The sequence below is a fragment of the Bos indicus x Bos taurus genome, chromosome 17, assembly GCF_003369695.1.
Source record: "Bos indicus x Bos taurus breed Angus x Brahman F1 hybrid chromosome 17, Bos_hybrid_MaternalHap_v2.0, whole genome shotgun sequence".
Taxonomy (NCBI): Eukaryota; Metazoa; Chordata; class Mammalia; order Artiodactyla; family Bovidae; genus Bos; species Bos indicus x Bos taurus.
This window is the reverse complement of record NC_040092.1, coordinates 19,677,803-19,693,564: the sequence shown is the minus strand read 5'-3', so window position 1 is coordinate 19,693,564 and position 15,762 is coordinate 19,677,803. Positions and strand designations below refer to the sequence as shown.

At 42.7% G+C, this 15,762-nt stretch overlaps 1 protein-coding gene across 1 annotated transcript in view; it reads left to right on the top strand.

Moving 5' to 3' along the window:
* Positions 1–225: 225 nt before the first annotated feature.
* Positions 226–15,762, top strand: part of VPS33A (VPS33A, CORVET/HOPS core subunit) — a 30,988-nt gene continuing 15,451 nt past the window's right edge. The window contains exons 1-6 of the mRNA XM_027566886.1: positions 226–407; positions 3,889–3,954; positions 4,584–4,711; positions 6,148–6,334; positions 12,076–12,192; positions 13,255–13,429. Of these exons, the coding sequence (XP_027422687.1) occupies positions 306–407; positions 3,889–3,954; positions 4,584–4,711; positions 6,148–6,334; positions 12,076–12,192; positions 13,255–13,429 (775 nt within the window). The 5' untranslated portion in view covers positions 226–305. The remainder of the gene's footprint in view (positions 408–3,888; positions 3,955–4,583; positions 4,712–6,147; positions 6,335–12,075; positions 12,193–13,254; positions 13,430–15,762) is intronic.

Here is a 15,762-nt window from a genome sequence, read left to right as displayed (position 1 = left end):
CCGGACGTGCAAGATCTAGTCTCTGTGCTTAAACTCAATCAGCACCCAGCTCAGGTGCCCTGGACTGTGGAGTAGTCTGGATGGGGTCTTGGGATGCCTCAGAACCCACGCGGTCGAGGAAAGAGGCGGGCACTAGGACCCGGAGGGAGAGTGGCAGATGCCCTCCCATTCCGGTTTTCCGGGTTTGGCGTGCTGTCAGCGGCCCTGGTCACGTGAACCTATCGTCACGTGATAGCGTCGGTGGGCCACACGTAGGGGAATGCAGATCTGGTTCGAGTAGGGGGTTAAGGGGGCGGTGGGGCAAGATGGCGGCACACTTGTCCTACGGGCGAGTGAACCTCAATGTGCTGCGCGAGGCAGTGCGTCGCGAGCTGCGCGAGTTCCTGGACAAGTGCGCAGGAAGCAAGGTGAGGGACAGTGCGCCGCGACACCGCCGTCCGGCCTGGCCTCATCCGGTCCCTAACTGCCTGGGCTCCAAGTGTACTAGGTCTCCTAGGGCTTCCAGGGAGGAGAGCCGGCGGAAACGATAAGTCGGGGAGAGGGGCCTTTTGGTGGGGCTTCCATCGCAATGTACGCGTGGCATCGCTGTTGTTTCATGGCTGCAGAATAAGCCACCGTGTTGTCTCAGCCCTTCGTGAACCAGCTTGTGTCAGGTGCCCCTCCGGTCCAGAGAGGCGGATCCGGTGCTCCCTGCCCAGTTCCCACCCAAGATATTGGAACTGGGGAGGCGGCCACGCCCAGGAACGTAGCTGCACCAGTGTCCATTCATTACAAAGATCATACGTGTCGTTATAGATCATATTCTCAAAAGAATTAACATGAACTACCAACACCTTGCGATCTGCTGCTCACTGGAATCGTGAGAAGTCGTAACTATCTGAGATTTTTAACGTCAGCTTACTTTAATAGTATTGTTTTTCTTGTTAGATGTTTATTAGCACCCAATTCACAATGGAATCAGAAACCGTAGATCAGGAACTTCATAGGACTTCTTTTAAGTGGTATTACCTCCCTCCTCTCCCTTTAGGATTTATCAGTCTTATAAGTAACTGGCAATATAACTCTGAAGAGAAGAGGAAAATTGGGGAAATTCAGCAGTCAGTATTAGAAAAAATAGGACCCCAAGAGGTGGGGTGAGTGCTAGCAGCTATGGATAGAAAACAAAAGCAGGCTAAGTCCTAGGCGCCCAGTTCCAGCTCATTAAATAACTCTGAAATCTGAATGAGATCATGGATTGTATCAGTGTCAATACCCTGGTTGTAGAGTCTATTGTATTGTAATTGTCTATAGTTTTGCGAAATGTTTGCATTGGGGGAAACTGGACAAAGCATATTGGGGAGTCTCCCTGTATTGTTTCTTCAACTGAATATTTATAATTCTACAGATGTCTCAATAAAAATTCAATTTAAAAAAGAAAGAAAAGGAACTGACATTGGAGTTTAGCAGTAGAAATGCTCAGAGGATCCCAGAGCAGTGCTCAGTGAGGTCGTTCAGTCCCAGGCTGGAGACTTGACTTCTTTATGCTGTTTATATTCAAGGTCCTAATATGGCCTTGGATGTTTTTTAAGAATTAATTAGTCTATTTATTTTTATTTTTGCTTGCGTTGGGTCTTCGTTGTGCCTGTGAGCTTTCTCTAGTTGCAGAGTTTGGGGCTACTCTCTAGTTTTGGTGTCCGGGCTTCTTCTTGCCGTGGCTTCTCTCCTTGTGGAGCACGGGCTCTCTGTGCACAGGCTCTTTAGTTGCAGCATGCAGGCTCGGTAGTTGTGGCTTGCTGGCTCTAAGGCACGTGAGCTTCAGTAGCAGCATGGGGGCTCATTAGTTGTGGTTCAAGGGCCCTTGAGCATGCAGACTTCAGTAGTTGCAGTACTTGAGCTCAGTGGTTGTGGTGCATGGGCTTAGCTGTTCCGAGGCATATAGAATCTTCCCAGACCAGAGATCAAACCCATGTCCTGTGCATGGCAAGTGGACTTCCATCCACTGTGCCACCAGGGAGTCCTGGACATGTTACTTAAACTTTCTGAGCCTTTAAAATTTTTCTCAAAATAAACTTTGTAATACCTATATCAGAGGTTTTAGTTTTTATAATTGAATTGTATGCTACTTATAAAATAGTAGGTTGAACTGTTGCATTTGACAGTTTCCATGTGGTTCAGTCTAATAATAATACCGTGACACAGATACACAGCAAACTACAGTTCCTTGTTTTCTCTAATTGTTCAGTCGCTCAGTCGTGTCCAACTCTTTGCAACCCCATGGACTTTAGCACTCCAGGCTTCCCTGTCCTTCACCACCTTCTGTGGCTTGCTCAAACTCATGTTCATTAAGTCAGTGTTGCCATTCAACCATCTGGTCCTCTGTCGTCCCCTTTTCCTCCTGCCTTCACTCTTTCCCAGCATCAGGGTCTTTTCAGCTCTTCACATCAGATGGCCAAAGTCTTGGAGCTTCAGCTTCAGCTTCAGCATCAGTCCTTCCAATGAATATTCAGGGTTTATTTCTTTTAGGACTGACTGGTTTGATCTCCTTGCAATCCAAGGGACTCAAGAGTCTTCTTCAGCACCACAGTTCAAAAGCCTCAGTTCTTCAGTGTTCAGCCTTCTTTATAGTCCAATTCTTGCATCTATACATGACTACTGGAAAAACCATAGCTTTGACTAGACTGGCCTTTGTTGACAAAGTAGTGTCTCTGCTTTTTTAATACGCTGTCTAGTTTGGTCATAGCTTTTCTTCCAAGGAGCAAGTGTCTTTTAATTTCTTGCCTGCAGTGATTTTGGAGCCCAAGAAAATAAAGTCTGTCACTGTTTTCATTGTTTCCCCATGTATTATCCATGAAGTGATGGAACTAGATGCCATGATCTTTGTCTTTTGAATGTTGAGTTTTAAACCAGCTTTTTCACTCTCTTTCATCTTCATCAAGAGGCTCTTTAGTTCCTCTTTACTTTCTGCCATAAGGGTGGTGTCATCTGCATATTTGAGGTTATTGATATTTCTCCCAGCAATCTTGATTCCACTTAGTGCTACATCCAGTCCGGCATTTCACATGATGTGCTCTGCATACAAGTTAAATAAGCAGGGTGACAATATACAACCTTGACATACTCCTTTCCCAATTTTGAACCAGTCTGTTGTTCCATGTCTGGTTCTAACTGTTGCTTCTTGACCTGTACACAGCTTTCTCAGTAGGCAAGTCAGGTGGTCTGGCATTCCCATCTCTTGAAGAATTTTCCAGTTTGTTATGATCCACACAAAGGCTTTAGCATGGTCAATAAAGCAGAAGTAGATGTTTTTCTGGAATTCTCACTTTTTTTATGATCCAGCAGAAGTTGGCAATGTGATCTCTGGTTCCTCTGCCTTTTCTAAATCCAGCTTGAATGTCTGGAAGTTCTTGGTTCACATATTGTTGAAGCCTCCCTTGGAGAATTTTGAGTATTACTTTGCTGGCATGTCAAATGAGTGCAATTGTGCAGTAGTTTGAGCATTCTTTGGCATTGCCTTTCTTTGGGATTGAAATGAAAACTGACCTTTCCCAGTCCTGTGGCCACTGCTGAGTTTTCCATATTTGCTGGCATATTGAGTGCAGCACTTTAACAGCATCCTCTTTTAGGATTTGAAATAGCTTAGCTGGAATTCCATCACCTCCACTAGCTTTGTTCCTAGTGATGCTTCCTAATGCCCACTTGGCTTTGAAGGACAGTGATTAAATCTTAAGTTTCCTAGGACTGCCAGTAACATTACTTGCCTTGATGCTGGTTTTTATTTTTTATTTTTTTAAGATCCACACGATATAAATGTGACCAGAGCCAGTTACAGTCTGTTTATTCAGACTTTGAGGGCAGTAGTTGTTGAAATTCTTGACATTAACTGTAATGTTCATTTCTCCCCTCTTGTAGGCAATAGTTTGGGATGAGTATCTCACTGGACCCTTTGGCCTGATTGCACAGTATTCACTGTTGAAGGTAAGTGAATTGTTCAGGTTTTGTTCAGGAATTAATAACTCTGTACTTCAGCAATAGTCAATGGCTTGCAGGGCTGTTTGGTCTTTATAAAACAGCTGCTGATGTATGGCTAACATTTTGTATACAGTGATCCTTTGGTTAATGATTCTATATTGATCCTATTTGCTCTCATTGTTGTCATTTAGTCGCTAAGTCGTGTCTGACTTTTCTGTGACCCTTTAGACGGTAGCCTACCAGGCTCCTCTGTCCATGGGATTTCCCTGGCCAGAATACTGGAATGGATTGCCATGTCCTTCTTCAGGGGATCTTCCTGATCCAGGGATCAAACCTGCATCTCCTGCATCGGGAAGTGTACTCTTTTACCACTGAGCCACCACAGAAGTCCAGCATTATATGACTGTTACCTGGTATCTTTGATAGTTTATTGCATTAGAGTCATTTACACTCAAAGACTGTCACAGTGACTTCATCCTGAAACCTTATGGTTAATACAGCTGGCTTGGGGAAATCTAAATTTTGAGAACAAAGCATTGATGTGCATTGACTGCAAGTGTTTCTGATGTCTGAGTCTGACTATGATACTTAAAGTTGAGTGATTTTGTTAACCTTTTGTGTATGTGTTTTCTTAGGAGCATGAAGTGGAAAAAATGTTTACGCTTAAAGGAAGTCGTTTGCCAGCAGCCGATGTCAAGAATATAATTTTTTTTGTCAGACCCAGGCTAGAATTGATGGATATCATTGCTGAAAATGTGCTCAGGTATCTCAGAACTTATGTTTGTGCCAGTAGGAATTAATCCTTCTAATGTTTTTAATGTCCTGAGCTTTTCATTGTAAACCCCTTCTCTTGCCAGTGCCTCGGATAGTGGTCTTTTGCTTCTTGTTTGTTTGTTCTTATTTATTTATCTGGCCATGCTATGTCTTAGTTGCAGCACTCGGGACCTTTGATCTTCGTTATGGCATGTGGGGTCTTCAGTTGCAGCATGCAAACTCTTTTTTTTTTTTAATATTTATTTATTGGCTGTGCTGGGTCTTTGTTGCTGCACATGGGCTTTTTCTAGTTTCAGAGAGTGAGTTCTCTCTAGTTGTGATGTGTGGGCTTCTCTTTGCAGTGGCTGCTCTTGTGGAGCACAGACTCAAGGGCATGTGGGCCTCAGGTGCTGCCGCTCATGGGCTCCAGAGTGCAGGCTCTGTAGCTGTGGTGCACGGGCTTAGCTGCTCCATGACACGTGGGATATTCCCAGACCAGGAATTGAACCAGTGTTTCCTGCATTGCCAGGCAGTTCCTTAACCACTGGACCATCAGGAAAGCCCATGCAAACCCTTCGTTGGGATCTAGACTCCTGACCAGGGATCCAACCCGAGCCCCCTGCACTGGGAGAACAGAGTCTTAGACCCTTGATCACCAAAGACACCCCAGCAAGTGGTCTTTTAGAAAAACTAGGACAAACATGGAAAAATACAAAAATGGAAATAGGAAACTTGTGGCATTGTTCAAGCAGTCTGAGAGGGCAGTTATTATAAAACCACATTCTTTTAGGACAGCTAAAAGTTTGGATATGTATCAGTAGAAAGGAGCCTGTTTTTAAAAATGAATAACAACAACAAAAAAGCCTACCTCTAATGGTTATACTGATGACAAGGTGCTTGAATTTCATAAGCAAAGTAAGAGCTGATTAAAATTTAATATAGCATCCAGTCTAGAGAGGAAGTTCTGCCAGCTCCATCTGTACTCTGTGATATAATCGATTGATTTTAAGATTTTAAAATCTTAAAAGCCATATGGGCTATTTTGAGAAGTTCACTGTCGAGAGGAGAAAGAAGAGTCAATACTGAGCTTTCATTTGAAAAGGAGTCTCTGTGGCTGCATTGGTTTGGTTAAAGAACCATTTGTTTTCAATAAGACACAGATACACCATTTCAGTAAACCTCAGAGCTTTAATGCCCCTGAAAATAGTTAAAGAGAAAGCTAGAAAATGTACATATTGGCTATGCATCAATGCTGGTTTCCTGTCGGGGGAAAAAAAAGAGAGCAAGAAAGTGACTAACTCTTTGGGTCTGAAAGTCAATGTCATATGTTTATCTCACCAGCATTTATTTAGTGCTTTCTGTGTGCACGGCAATGGGGATAGAGTAAGTGAAATAGTCGAAGACTCTAGGGAGCTCATAAGCTAACAAATGTTCCTTCTTTTGCAGTGAAGACAGACGTGGCCCAGCAAGAGATTTCCACATTTTGTTCGTGCCACGACGTAGCTTATTGTGCGAACAGCGGTTGAAGGATCTGGGTGTTTTGGGATCCTTTATTCATAGGGAGGAGTATAGCCTAGATCTTATTCCTTATGATGGGGATCTCCTATCCATGGAATCGGAGGGTGCGTTCAAAGTAAGTTTGGCATTTTCTGTTTTAATGTCAGGCTGTGATTTTTGCCCAATTTATGAGCTTGATGGTCATATTCATCTCAGATGTACAGCAGAATGCTTCAGTATTTTTTCAGATTATATTCTGTTATGGGTTATTATATTAGGTATAGTTTCACGTGCTGTACGTATATCCTTGTAGCTTTTTTTTTTGTACTAGTTGGTATCCGTTAGTCCCATACCCCTAATTTGTCCCTCCCCTCTTCCGTGCCCCACTGGTTTCTTGTCTTGTCTTTTTTTTGGATGGGGGGCTGTGAAGTAGAAAAGAATAGCTTTATTGCTTTGCCAGGCAAAGGGGGCCACAGTGGGCTAATGCCCTCAAAACTGTGTGTCCCCTCCTGGAGGGAGTAGTGAGGAGTTTTATAGCAATGGTCCAAAGAGGGCGTGAGCAGCTTGTGGACACGCTTCTGATTGGTCAGTGGTGAGATGCGTGGAGGTCAGCATCATCAACCTTCTGATTCCAATGGGTCTGGAGTCTGCATGCTTAATGAGCAGCATACAGTTAACTTCTGCCACCTGGTGGGGGTGTCAGTAGCTGGTGTCTGGGCTTACTAAGGCTCAGGTTCTTTGTGTCTCAGCGCAGAAGGGATTCAGTGAGAGGCAAAGGGTTAGGCAAGAAGCAGAGTTATTAACATGGGACACTTGTAAGAGGTGCAGGCCGGCAGGTGGGGGCTCTGCCACCGCTAGTTGGTTTTCTGTGTCTGTAAGTCTGTTTCTGTTCTGTGTATACATTCATGGTATTATCTTTGCAGATTTCACATATGAGTGGTATCACGTAGTGTTTGTCTTTTTCTGTCTTATTTCGCTAAGCATAATATTCTCTAGGTCCATCCATGTTGCTATAAATGGCACTATTTCATTCTTTTTTAATGGATGAGTAATATTCCATTGTACACTTGCTAAGTTGCTTCAGTTATATCCAACTCTGTGTGAGCCCATGGACTGTAGGTCTGCAGGCTCCTCTGTCCATGGGATCCTCCAGATGAGAATACTGGAGTGGGTTGCCATGCCCTCCTCCAGGGGATTGAACCCATGTCTCCTGCATTGGCAGGTGGGTTCTTTACCACTAGTGCCATTTGGGAAGCCCAATATTCCATTGTGTGTGTGTGTATACAGTCACATACATTTATACATTTATATATACACACACACACACACACCCGCCACCCCCCCCCCCCATGTCTTCATCATCCATTCATCTGTTAATGAGCACTTGGGTCGCTTCCATGTCTGTTGTAATTAGAACTCTCATGAATGTTGGGGTACATACAGTATCTTTTCAATTAGTGTTTTTATTTTTTCCAGATATATATCCGGGAGTGGGATTGCTGTTTCACATGGCAATTCTAGTTTTTTAAGGAACCTTCATACTGTTTTCCATAGTGGCTGCACCAATTTATATTCCCACCAGTAGCGTGGGAGGGTTCCCTTTTCCCTTTGCTCCATACCCCCTCCAGCATTTATTATTTGTAGCCTTTTTAATGATGGCCATTTTCACTGGTGTAAGGTGGTACCTCAACGTAGTTTTGATTTGCATTTTTCTAATAATTAGTGACATTGAGCATCTTTTCATGTACCTACTGCTGCTGCTGCTGCTGCTGCTAAGTCGCTTCAGTCATGTCCGACTCTGTGCGACCCCATAGACGGCAGCCCACCAGGCTTCCCCGTCCCTGGGATTCTCCAGGCAAGAACACTGGCCATCAGTATATCTTTTTTGTAGAAATGTCTGTTTATACCGTATGCTTATTTTTTTTATTGGAGTGTTTATTTTTTCGTTAAGTTGTATGAGCTGTTTGTATATTTTGGAAATTAAGCCCTTGTCCATCACCTTGTTTGAAAATAACTTCTCCCAGTTCGTATGTTGTCTTCATTTTGTTTATAGTTTCCCTTGCTTTGCAAAAGCTTATAAATTTGATTAGGTCCAATTTGTTTATCTTTGCTTTTATTTCTATTGCCTTGGGAGACTGACCTAAGAAAACATTGGTATGATTTATGTCAGAATGTTTTGCCTACATTCTCTTCTAGGAGTTTTATGGTATCACATCTTATATTTAAGTAAACATGGCACTTTTTAAACAAATTTTCTTGGTTGATTTATATTTTTGGCTGCAGTGGGTCTTTGTTGCTGCGCTAGGGGGCTAGTTGCCGCAAGCACGGGCTACTCTCTAGTTGTCTCTTGACTTAGTTTGTGATAGTTTTTGCTATGTGTACATCTTTCTAAGTATATTCTGTACTCAGATGAGTGCACAAATCATGAGTATAAAGTTTGATGGATTTTCACAAAGTGAAAACACCTGGGACTCTGCTTAAAAAGAAAACAACAAGAATGCTACCAGTATTCCAGAATGCCTCCTTTTGCCACTCTAGTGACTCCCCACCCTCTGTGTGTCTTCTTAATGTAATCATGTTTATCTGTGTTTCCTTCTTTGAATTTTGCGTATGTGACAGGGATCCTGCTGGTCTGGAGACGAGAACTTTTGAGAAGCACTGGTGTTGCGCCCAAAGTTATTTGAAATTTTTTCTTCTGTATTATGTTGTTACTGTGATCACCATCTTCAAAGAGTTAACCTGAGGAAGAACTCAGTGGCACCCCTGATGAATTTTATAACCAAGAGAGTTTCTTGGCTCTTTTTTTTAAAGTCATGTTCCCCATTGTTTTGCTTACAACAAACCTCTTCCAGTGGTAGTACAGATTTCTCCACCTGCCCCCCGCCCCCAACCTAATGTTTTATATGAAACATACAGAAAAGTTGAAGCTTGAAAGAATGGTACAGTGAACACCTGTATACTCATCACCTAGATTCTGGAATTAACATTTTGCTGTATTAACTTTAAATCACGTACCTATAATGATGTACCCTGGTGTAATCAATTCACATCTGTGTAATTAATGTGACTCAGTAGCAGCTGAGGAAAACTTGCCCCAGCATGACAAAACCTGCCCAGAGGAGAGATTTCCTGTTTATTTAACCGCTGGTTTGCAAGAAAGGACAGAATTCTTTTTTGCCAAGAATTTCAAGCCCTTGGCTGTATATGTTCACTGAAGATTCTATTTTAGAAATCAAGGATTTTGCCTGGATAATAAAGCTAAGAATTCTACTTGAATGTTAAATTCAAGTCCGATTTCTAATAGAGGTGAAGTAATTATACTTATTTATTGGATTTTAAACAGTGAGCATGATTAGGTTTTTGGTTTCTTTTTTTTTTTGGCATCAGGAGACACATGTGGACCTTTCTGTGCTTTGGGGATATGATTTTGATTGTCTTGAACGTTGTACTGTACAGAATGTGGGAATTAGAGTTCAGTTCAGTTGAATGCTCAGTCACAGGGCTTAAACTGTTTTGGCCTTCACTAGTACATGTAGGAATGAATACATAGAAAATCTGCCTACCTCCTTTTTAAACATTGCAAGATATTCTACTGTATAGGCATGTGGGACTTTGGGGTCAAAAAAACATGTATATTTAAATGTTAATGGGTATTAGCATTTGTCCCCTCCAAAAATGTCCTCATGGCTGAAATACCAGGTGAAATTCCACAAGCACAGAATAGAGGGATATTAGGACAAATAATCACCCACCACCAGTCATATGACAGCAAAAAATTCAAGATAAATATGTATCCTCAACTTTTAAATCTTTTTTAAGAGATAGAATTATAAAAGGAATATCTTTATAGTAATGCAGCTTTCTAAATTTAAACAATTAATACTACTTTGAGAGATGTTCTCTAATTTTTTTTTTTTTTAATTTTGTCTTGGCTCTGCTCCGATAGGGAGTTTTAAGTAATTTTTCCATAAAGTGTGTCTCTGGACATTCTTGATTTGGCTGTGTCGTATGTGGTGAAATGTTAGCATTGCCAGGCTTGGAAGAGCCACCAGGCATTACTTTCAGTGAAGACCAAGCATCCTCACAGGCTCCTTCCAGGCACAGCCCCCCTTCCTCCCTGGGGCAGAACAGATGAATTCCGCCCTCTCATCCTGAATCCCTCCAGCATCCCCTCCCTCCTGGCTTTGGAGGCTACAGACATGTCAGGAGGGTCAGTGACGGGTGTCTGGTCCAGTGTTCCATTCTGACTTATGAGTGGATGATGATTATGAAAAGGAAAAATCCAAATGATTTCTAATTGTTATATAATAAAATAATAGAAAAATAAAATAATAAAATTATTGTTAATAAGAGCTATATGTGAATATCACTAGAAAAGCTAATAATTTTATTTATATTTTATTATTATATTAATAATGTTAAATATTAATATTGTAAATAATGACAAAAGCTAACATAAGCACTTGTATGTTTCAGGTCCTGGGATGAAATGTTTTACGTGTGTTTTCCTCATTTAATCCATATACTGTGTTGAATATACTCCTTCTGCAGACAATAAGGCATAGAGAAATTATCTAATTGCCCCAGGGCACCAGCTGGGCAGTGACACAGCTGAGGTTCGGAACAAGACAACCAGAGTCAGGAACCTGTGCTCCTACCAGTGTCAAAACTTCTGGAGTCTCTCCTGTCACTTCCTAGCTGTTCACTTCCTAGCTGTTTTTTTTATTTTTAACTTTTTATTTTGTATTGGAATATAGCCAATTAACAATGTGGTTTTTTTCATTTTTATTATAATTTTCATAATTTATTGACTTTTTAGGTTTTCTTCCCTTGAGTTGTCACTTTTGTGCCACTTTTGTGTATTATGTTTATTTTTATTTCTATGTTTTATTTTCAATTAGATAATAATTGCTTTACAATGTTGTGTTGGTTTCTGCCATACAACAACGTGAATCAGCCATAAGGATACGTATGTCCCTCCCTCTTGAACCTCCCTCCCACCTCCCCCAGCTGGTTTGGTGTGTATTTTTGTGTCCCTTTTTCTATGCCAAAGAAGCATAATTTTGCCTGCTTTACAAAATTTACCCTGTATACTTCATAAGGCAAAATATATTTTCTGAAAATGGGATCACTCTAAAGATGTTCAGCTGCCCCTTTTTCATTTCTCAAGATGTTACGGCCTTCAGTCGGCGTCAGTGTGTGTGAAAATCTGTGTCATGTTTGTAAAGACTGCCGTGTACCCCGTTGTGAGGTCACCTGGGATTCTGGGGCTCAGGGAATACGTGCACTCGTGGGCATCGCCACGTGGCCTCCCGCAGTGCCCTCCTAGCCTCTGCACTCGCCACTGTGAGTGAGGGAGCCTGGTTCCCTTCTCAGTCTTTCTTGGTGGTAGTGGTCTAGTCAAGAAGTCATGTCCAACTCTTTGTTACCCCTTGGACTGTAGCCCGCCAGGCTCCTCATCCATGGGATTCTCCAGGCAAGAACACTGGAGTGGGTTGCCATTTCCTCCTCCAGGGGATCTTCCCGATCCTGCTTGCCAGGCAGATTCTTTACCACTGAGCCATATGGAAAGCCCGTAAAATCTTTTCTAATCAGTAGCTTATTCAAGAGCTGGTAAACTAGGAGGAGTGCCTTCCAGAAGGCTCTGCCCTGGGAGAATTGCTTCCTAGCTGTCCCCTGATGGCACAGCTCTTGGGCTCCTGGCCTGGGCTGCCAAACAGCAGCTTCGTAAACTGGACCCCAGTTTGCAGCTTCCTGGCAAAGTGGGGAAGTGGAACCCATCTTACCCAGTGGCTGCCAAGTCCCACCACCAGACGGAGGCAGGCACCACAAGGCACCCAGGTGACCGTGACTGTAACTAGCCCTTCCTCTCCACAGGAGTGCTATCTGGAAAGTGACCAGACCAGCCTGTACCATGCAGCCAAGGGGCTGATGACCCTGCAAGCTCTGTACGGGACTATCCCCCAGATCTTTGGGAAAGGAGAGTGCGCCCGGGTGAGAAACGGGAGATGCTTCTGGTGGTGGAGCAAGGGCCCCCTGGTGCCTGGGATGGGGAGGAGTGGGAATCTGTTTTGATTTGAAAATTCGCATACTTGCTAAAATTTCTTTATAGCTCCCAAATTGGCACAGTGCTCTGCAGATACGCTCAGGGAAGCAGTAATTTGTATCATCCAGTAATTGAAGTTGCGCATGTTCTCAGCTGAGATCACAGCAAGCAACGCTCTGCCTTCAACTCATACCATGAACAAGTGTGATTTTTGCCACTATACTGCCATGCAGTACTCATTGCCACTTTTGTGTGTGTGTGTGCATTTTTGTGCCTTTTTTTTTTTTTTTTCAGTTGGTGATTTCACTGTTAAAATGGCCCCCAGCGGTGGTGCGGAAGTGCTATCCAGTTTTCAGAATGTAGGAAGGCTATGATGGGCCTTTAGGGAGAAAACTCATATTAGATGAGCTTCATTTAGTGTAAATGATAGTGTTGGAGAATCAACAGCATATATTTAATGTCTTTAAATAGAACACACATAAAACAAGATTATATATTGATCAGATGATGAAAGTGTTGTAATCAGAGACTCAAGAAGCCCTCACCCTAATGGCCCTGCAGAGCGGTGGTTCAGTATTCACTGATTCAGCATTCATGGTGACTTTATAGAATAGAACTTCCGTGAATAATAGAAATAGACTTTGATTTTATGCCTCGTTGAGAAATAGCTGGTAAAGTGTAAGCACTGGAATGGGCATCCAACATGGAGTGGTTTTCTGTCACTGTTTATTTCTTGTCCATCTCACTCTTCCACCATTTTTCTCCAGTTTTTACTTTTTTGATACTTTGCATTTTTAGCTGTTTTTTTTTTTTGGCTGTGCCATGTGGCACATGGATATTAGTTCCCTGATCAGGGATCAAACCTGGGCCCCTTGCAGTGGAAGTGCAGAGTCTTAACTATTGGATCACTAGGGAAGTTCTAGCCAATTTTTTTTTTTTTAGTCCTAGCCAGATTTTTAAATCTGCTTATGCCCAGGAGAGTCCCACCTGACCCCATGTTTTGTTTCCAGCAAGTGGCCAATATGATGATCAGGATGAAGAGAGAGTTTACAGGAAGCCAGAATTCAATATTCCCTGTGTTTGATAATCTCTTGTTGCTTGATCGGAACGTGGATTTGTTATCGCCTCTCGCCACTCAGCTTACATACGAAGGACTCATTGATGAAATTTATGGCATTCAGAACAGTGAGTAAAGTAACCCTGCCTTTTACCAATAGGTAATCTGATAGGAATATCCAAAAGACCAGTTGAAATTTTTTTTCAAAGAAAAACCCATATTCTAAGCAGTATTTATTATAGTGGACAGAGAAGAAAAAATATGCCGAAATTGTAATTCAAAAGACCATTTTTTTTTCAGGAGACACTTCCTTTCTAAATAACTCAGTATTTGGAAAAATTAAAATGCGGACTTTAGACACTAGGATTCAGTGACATCTGAGCACACTGTCCTTGTTGGTCACACATAGGCTGGCGAGTGTTTACTGCCCAGGGCTGTGTGTGCCCCCTGTGAGCAGAGGCCCAGGGCTAAATGCAGGTGGCCCTGCAGTTGGAGAACATAGATTCCAAGGTGGGCAGTCATTCAGGAAAGCTTATGGACGAGGTGGCTTTTGTACTGGATTTGGAAAGATGGGTAGAATATAGGGGGGTGTTGCTGGTGAGGGGCAGTCAGCATAATACCTGTGGGGAACCATGGGGCAAATAGCTTGCTGAGGCAGGGGGCACAGCCGGGTGCGTTCTGGGAGAAAGGTGATAGATAACAGGAGGTTGGAGACACTTGATGATAGACTTGAAGGCCTACTAGAGTTAGGCTTAACAGACAGTTGGGGTCAGAGATCACAAGTGTGTTTTATTTGGTTTTGACCGCATGATTTGTGCCTGTTTCTGTCACTGTTTAAAATTGGAGAAGACTGTAATAATGATCTTGATGTATTCCATATCTTTAAAAACCTATGAGGCTCTGGCAACCCCATGACCACATTCCTATGTGGCAGCTGGTGCCCAGTGAATATCCCTTCTTTAGACAGGCCCTTCTCTCTAGAATACCACGGATTCCACCACTCCTGTCCCATCCAGGCCTCCTTCCCTCATTTACATGAGCCCCAGTCTCTTTTGGCATCCTGAATTATATCACAGGGAGCCAAGGAAGAGCCTTGGAGGAAAGCATGGAGGCAGAAAGCCAGCTGGTGGTGGCCAGGGCTCAGGAAAAGGGTGGGGAGTCAACTCCTGTTGGGTACGGGATTTCCTTTGGGTTTTTTGTTTTTTAATTTTTTGGTTGCACCACAAGGCATGCAGTATCTTAGTTTAGCAAGTAGGAATTGAACCCGCACCCCCTGAAGTGGAAGCATGGAGTCTTAACCATTGGACTGCCAGGGAAGTCCCAGGGTTTTCTTTTGGGATAAAAAAAGTTCTGGAACTAGAGACCAGCTGTGGTTGTAGAAAGTTGTGTATGTAATAAATGCTTTTGTAAAATGGTTAAAATGGTAAGTTTTATGTTAGGTGTATTCTACCATAAGAATGCATGGAGAGCAGATGGATAGATGGATGGCCAAGGGAGTAGATGAAGACACAGCCATGAAGAGGGGTTTCCACAAAGCAGAGTCTTTAATGATAAGGCTGTGAAAAGTCTTATTTTTAAATTATTTGTTTCAAAATTAGGCTTTTTTTTTTTTTTGGCTGTGTTGAGTCTTTTTTGTGGTGCAGGGGCTCAGTAGTTGCAGTACATGGGGTTAGTTGCCCTGCAGCATGTGGGATCCCAGTTCCCCGTCCAGGGATCAAACCCAAGATCCCTGCATTGGAAGGCAGATTCCTAACCACTGGACCACCCGGGGAAGTCACCAAGAGATGGCATCTTGAATACTTCTAAAAACTCCATTTCATGGACAGAGGAGTTCTATGCTAGATAGTAGGTGGGAATCAAAGAAATGAGGGAGCCCCTCCTCTCATGGTTGCAGAGAGCAACCACCTAAGAGACCTTTAGAAGGAACTAGGGTTTAGGGCAGGGAGGTGGCCTGGGGAGTGAGGGGAGGCCATGTAAGATAGGTGAGAGGTAGGAAGGGATTCTCCAAGAAGAGAAGGAATATGTGTAAATTCAGTTTCTTGGCAGCAAGGTTTGTTTTTTGTTTTTTTGTGTTTTTTTTTTATAATATAAGTCAAATGTTGATTAAGGGAAAATTGAAAAAAATAAAGAAGGAAAACACACATCTTCCATGATCCCTGAAATCCTGCCCCTAAACTTTGGGACAACGTTAATATTTTGGTGTATTTCCTCATAGTCATTTTTCTATTAAGAGTTTGTTTTCAGTTAACAAAACGACTGAGCAACTTCACTTTCACTTTTCACTTTCATGCATTGGAGAAGGAAATGGCAACCCACTCTAGTGTTCTTGCCTGGAGAATCCCAGGGATGGGGAAGCCTGATGGGCTGCCGTCTGTGGGGTCGCACAGAGTTGGACACGAGTGAAGTGACTTAGCAGCAGCAGCAGCAGAATCAGCTTGTACAAATTATTCTGAAAAATTTT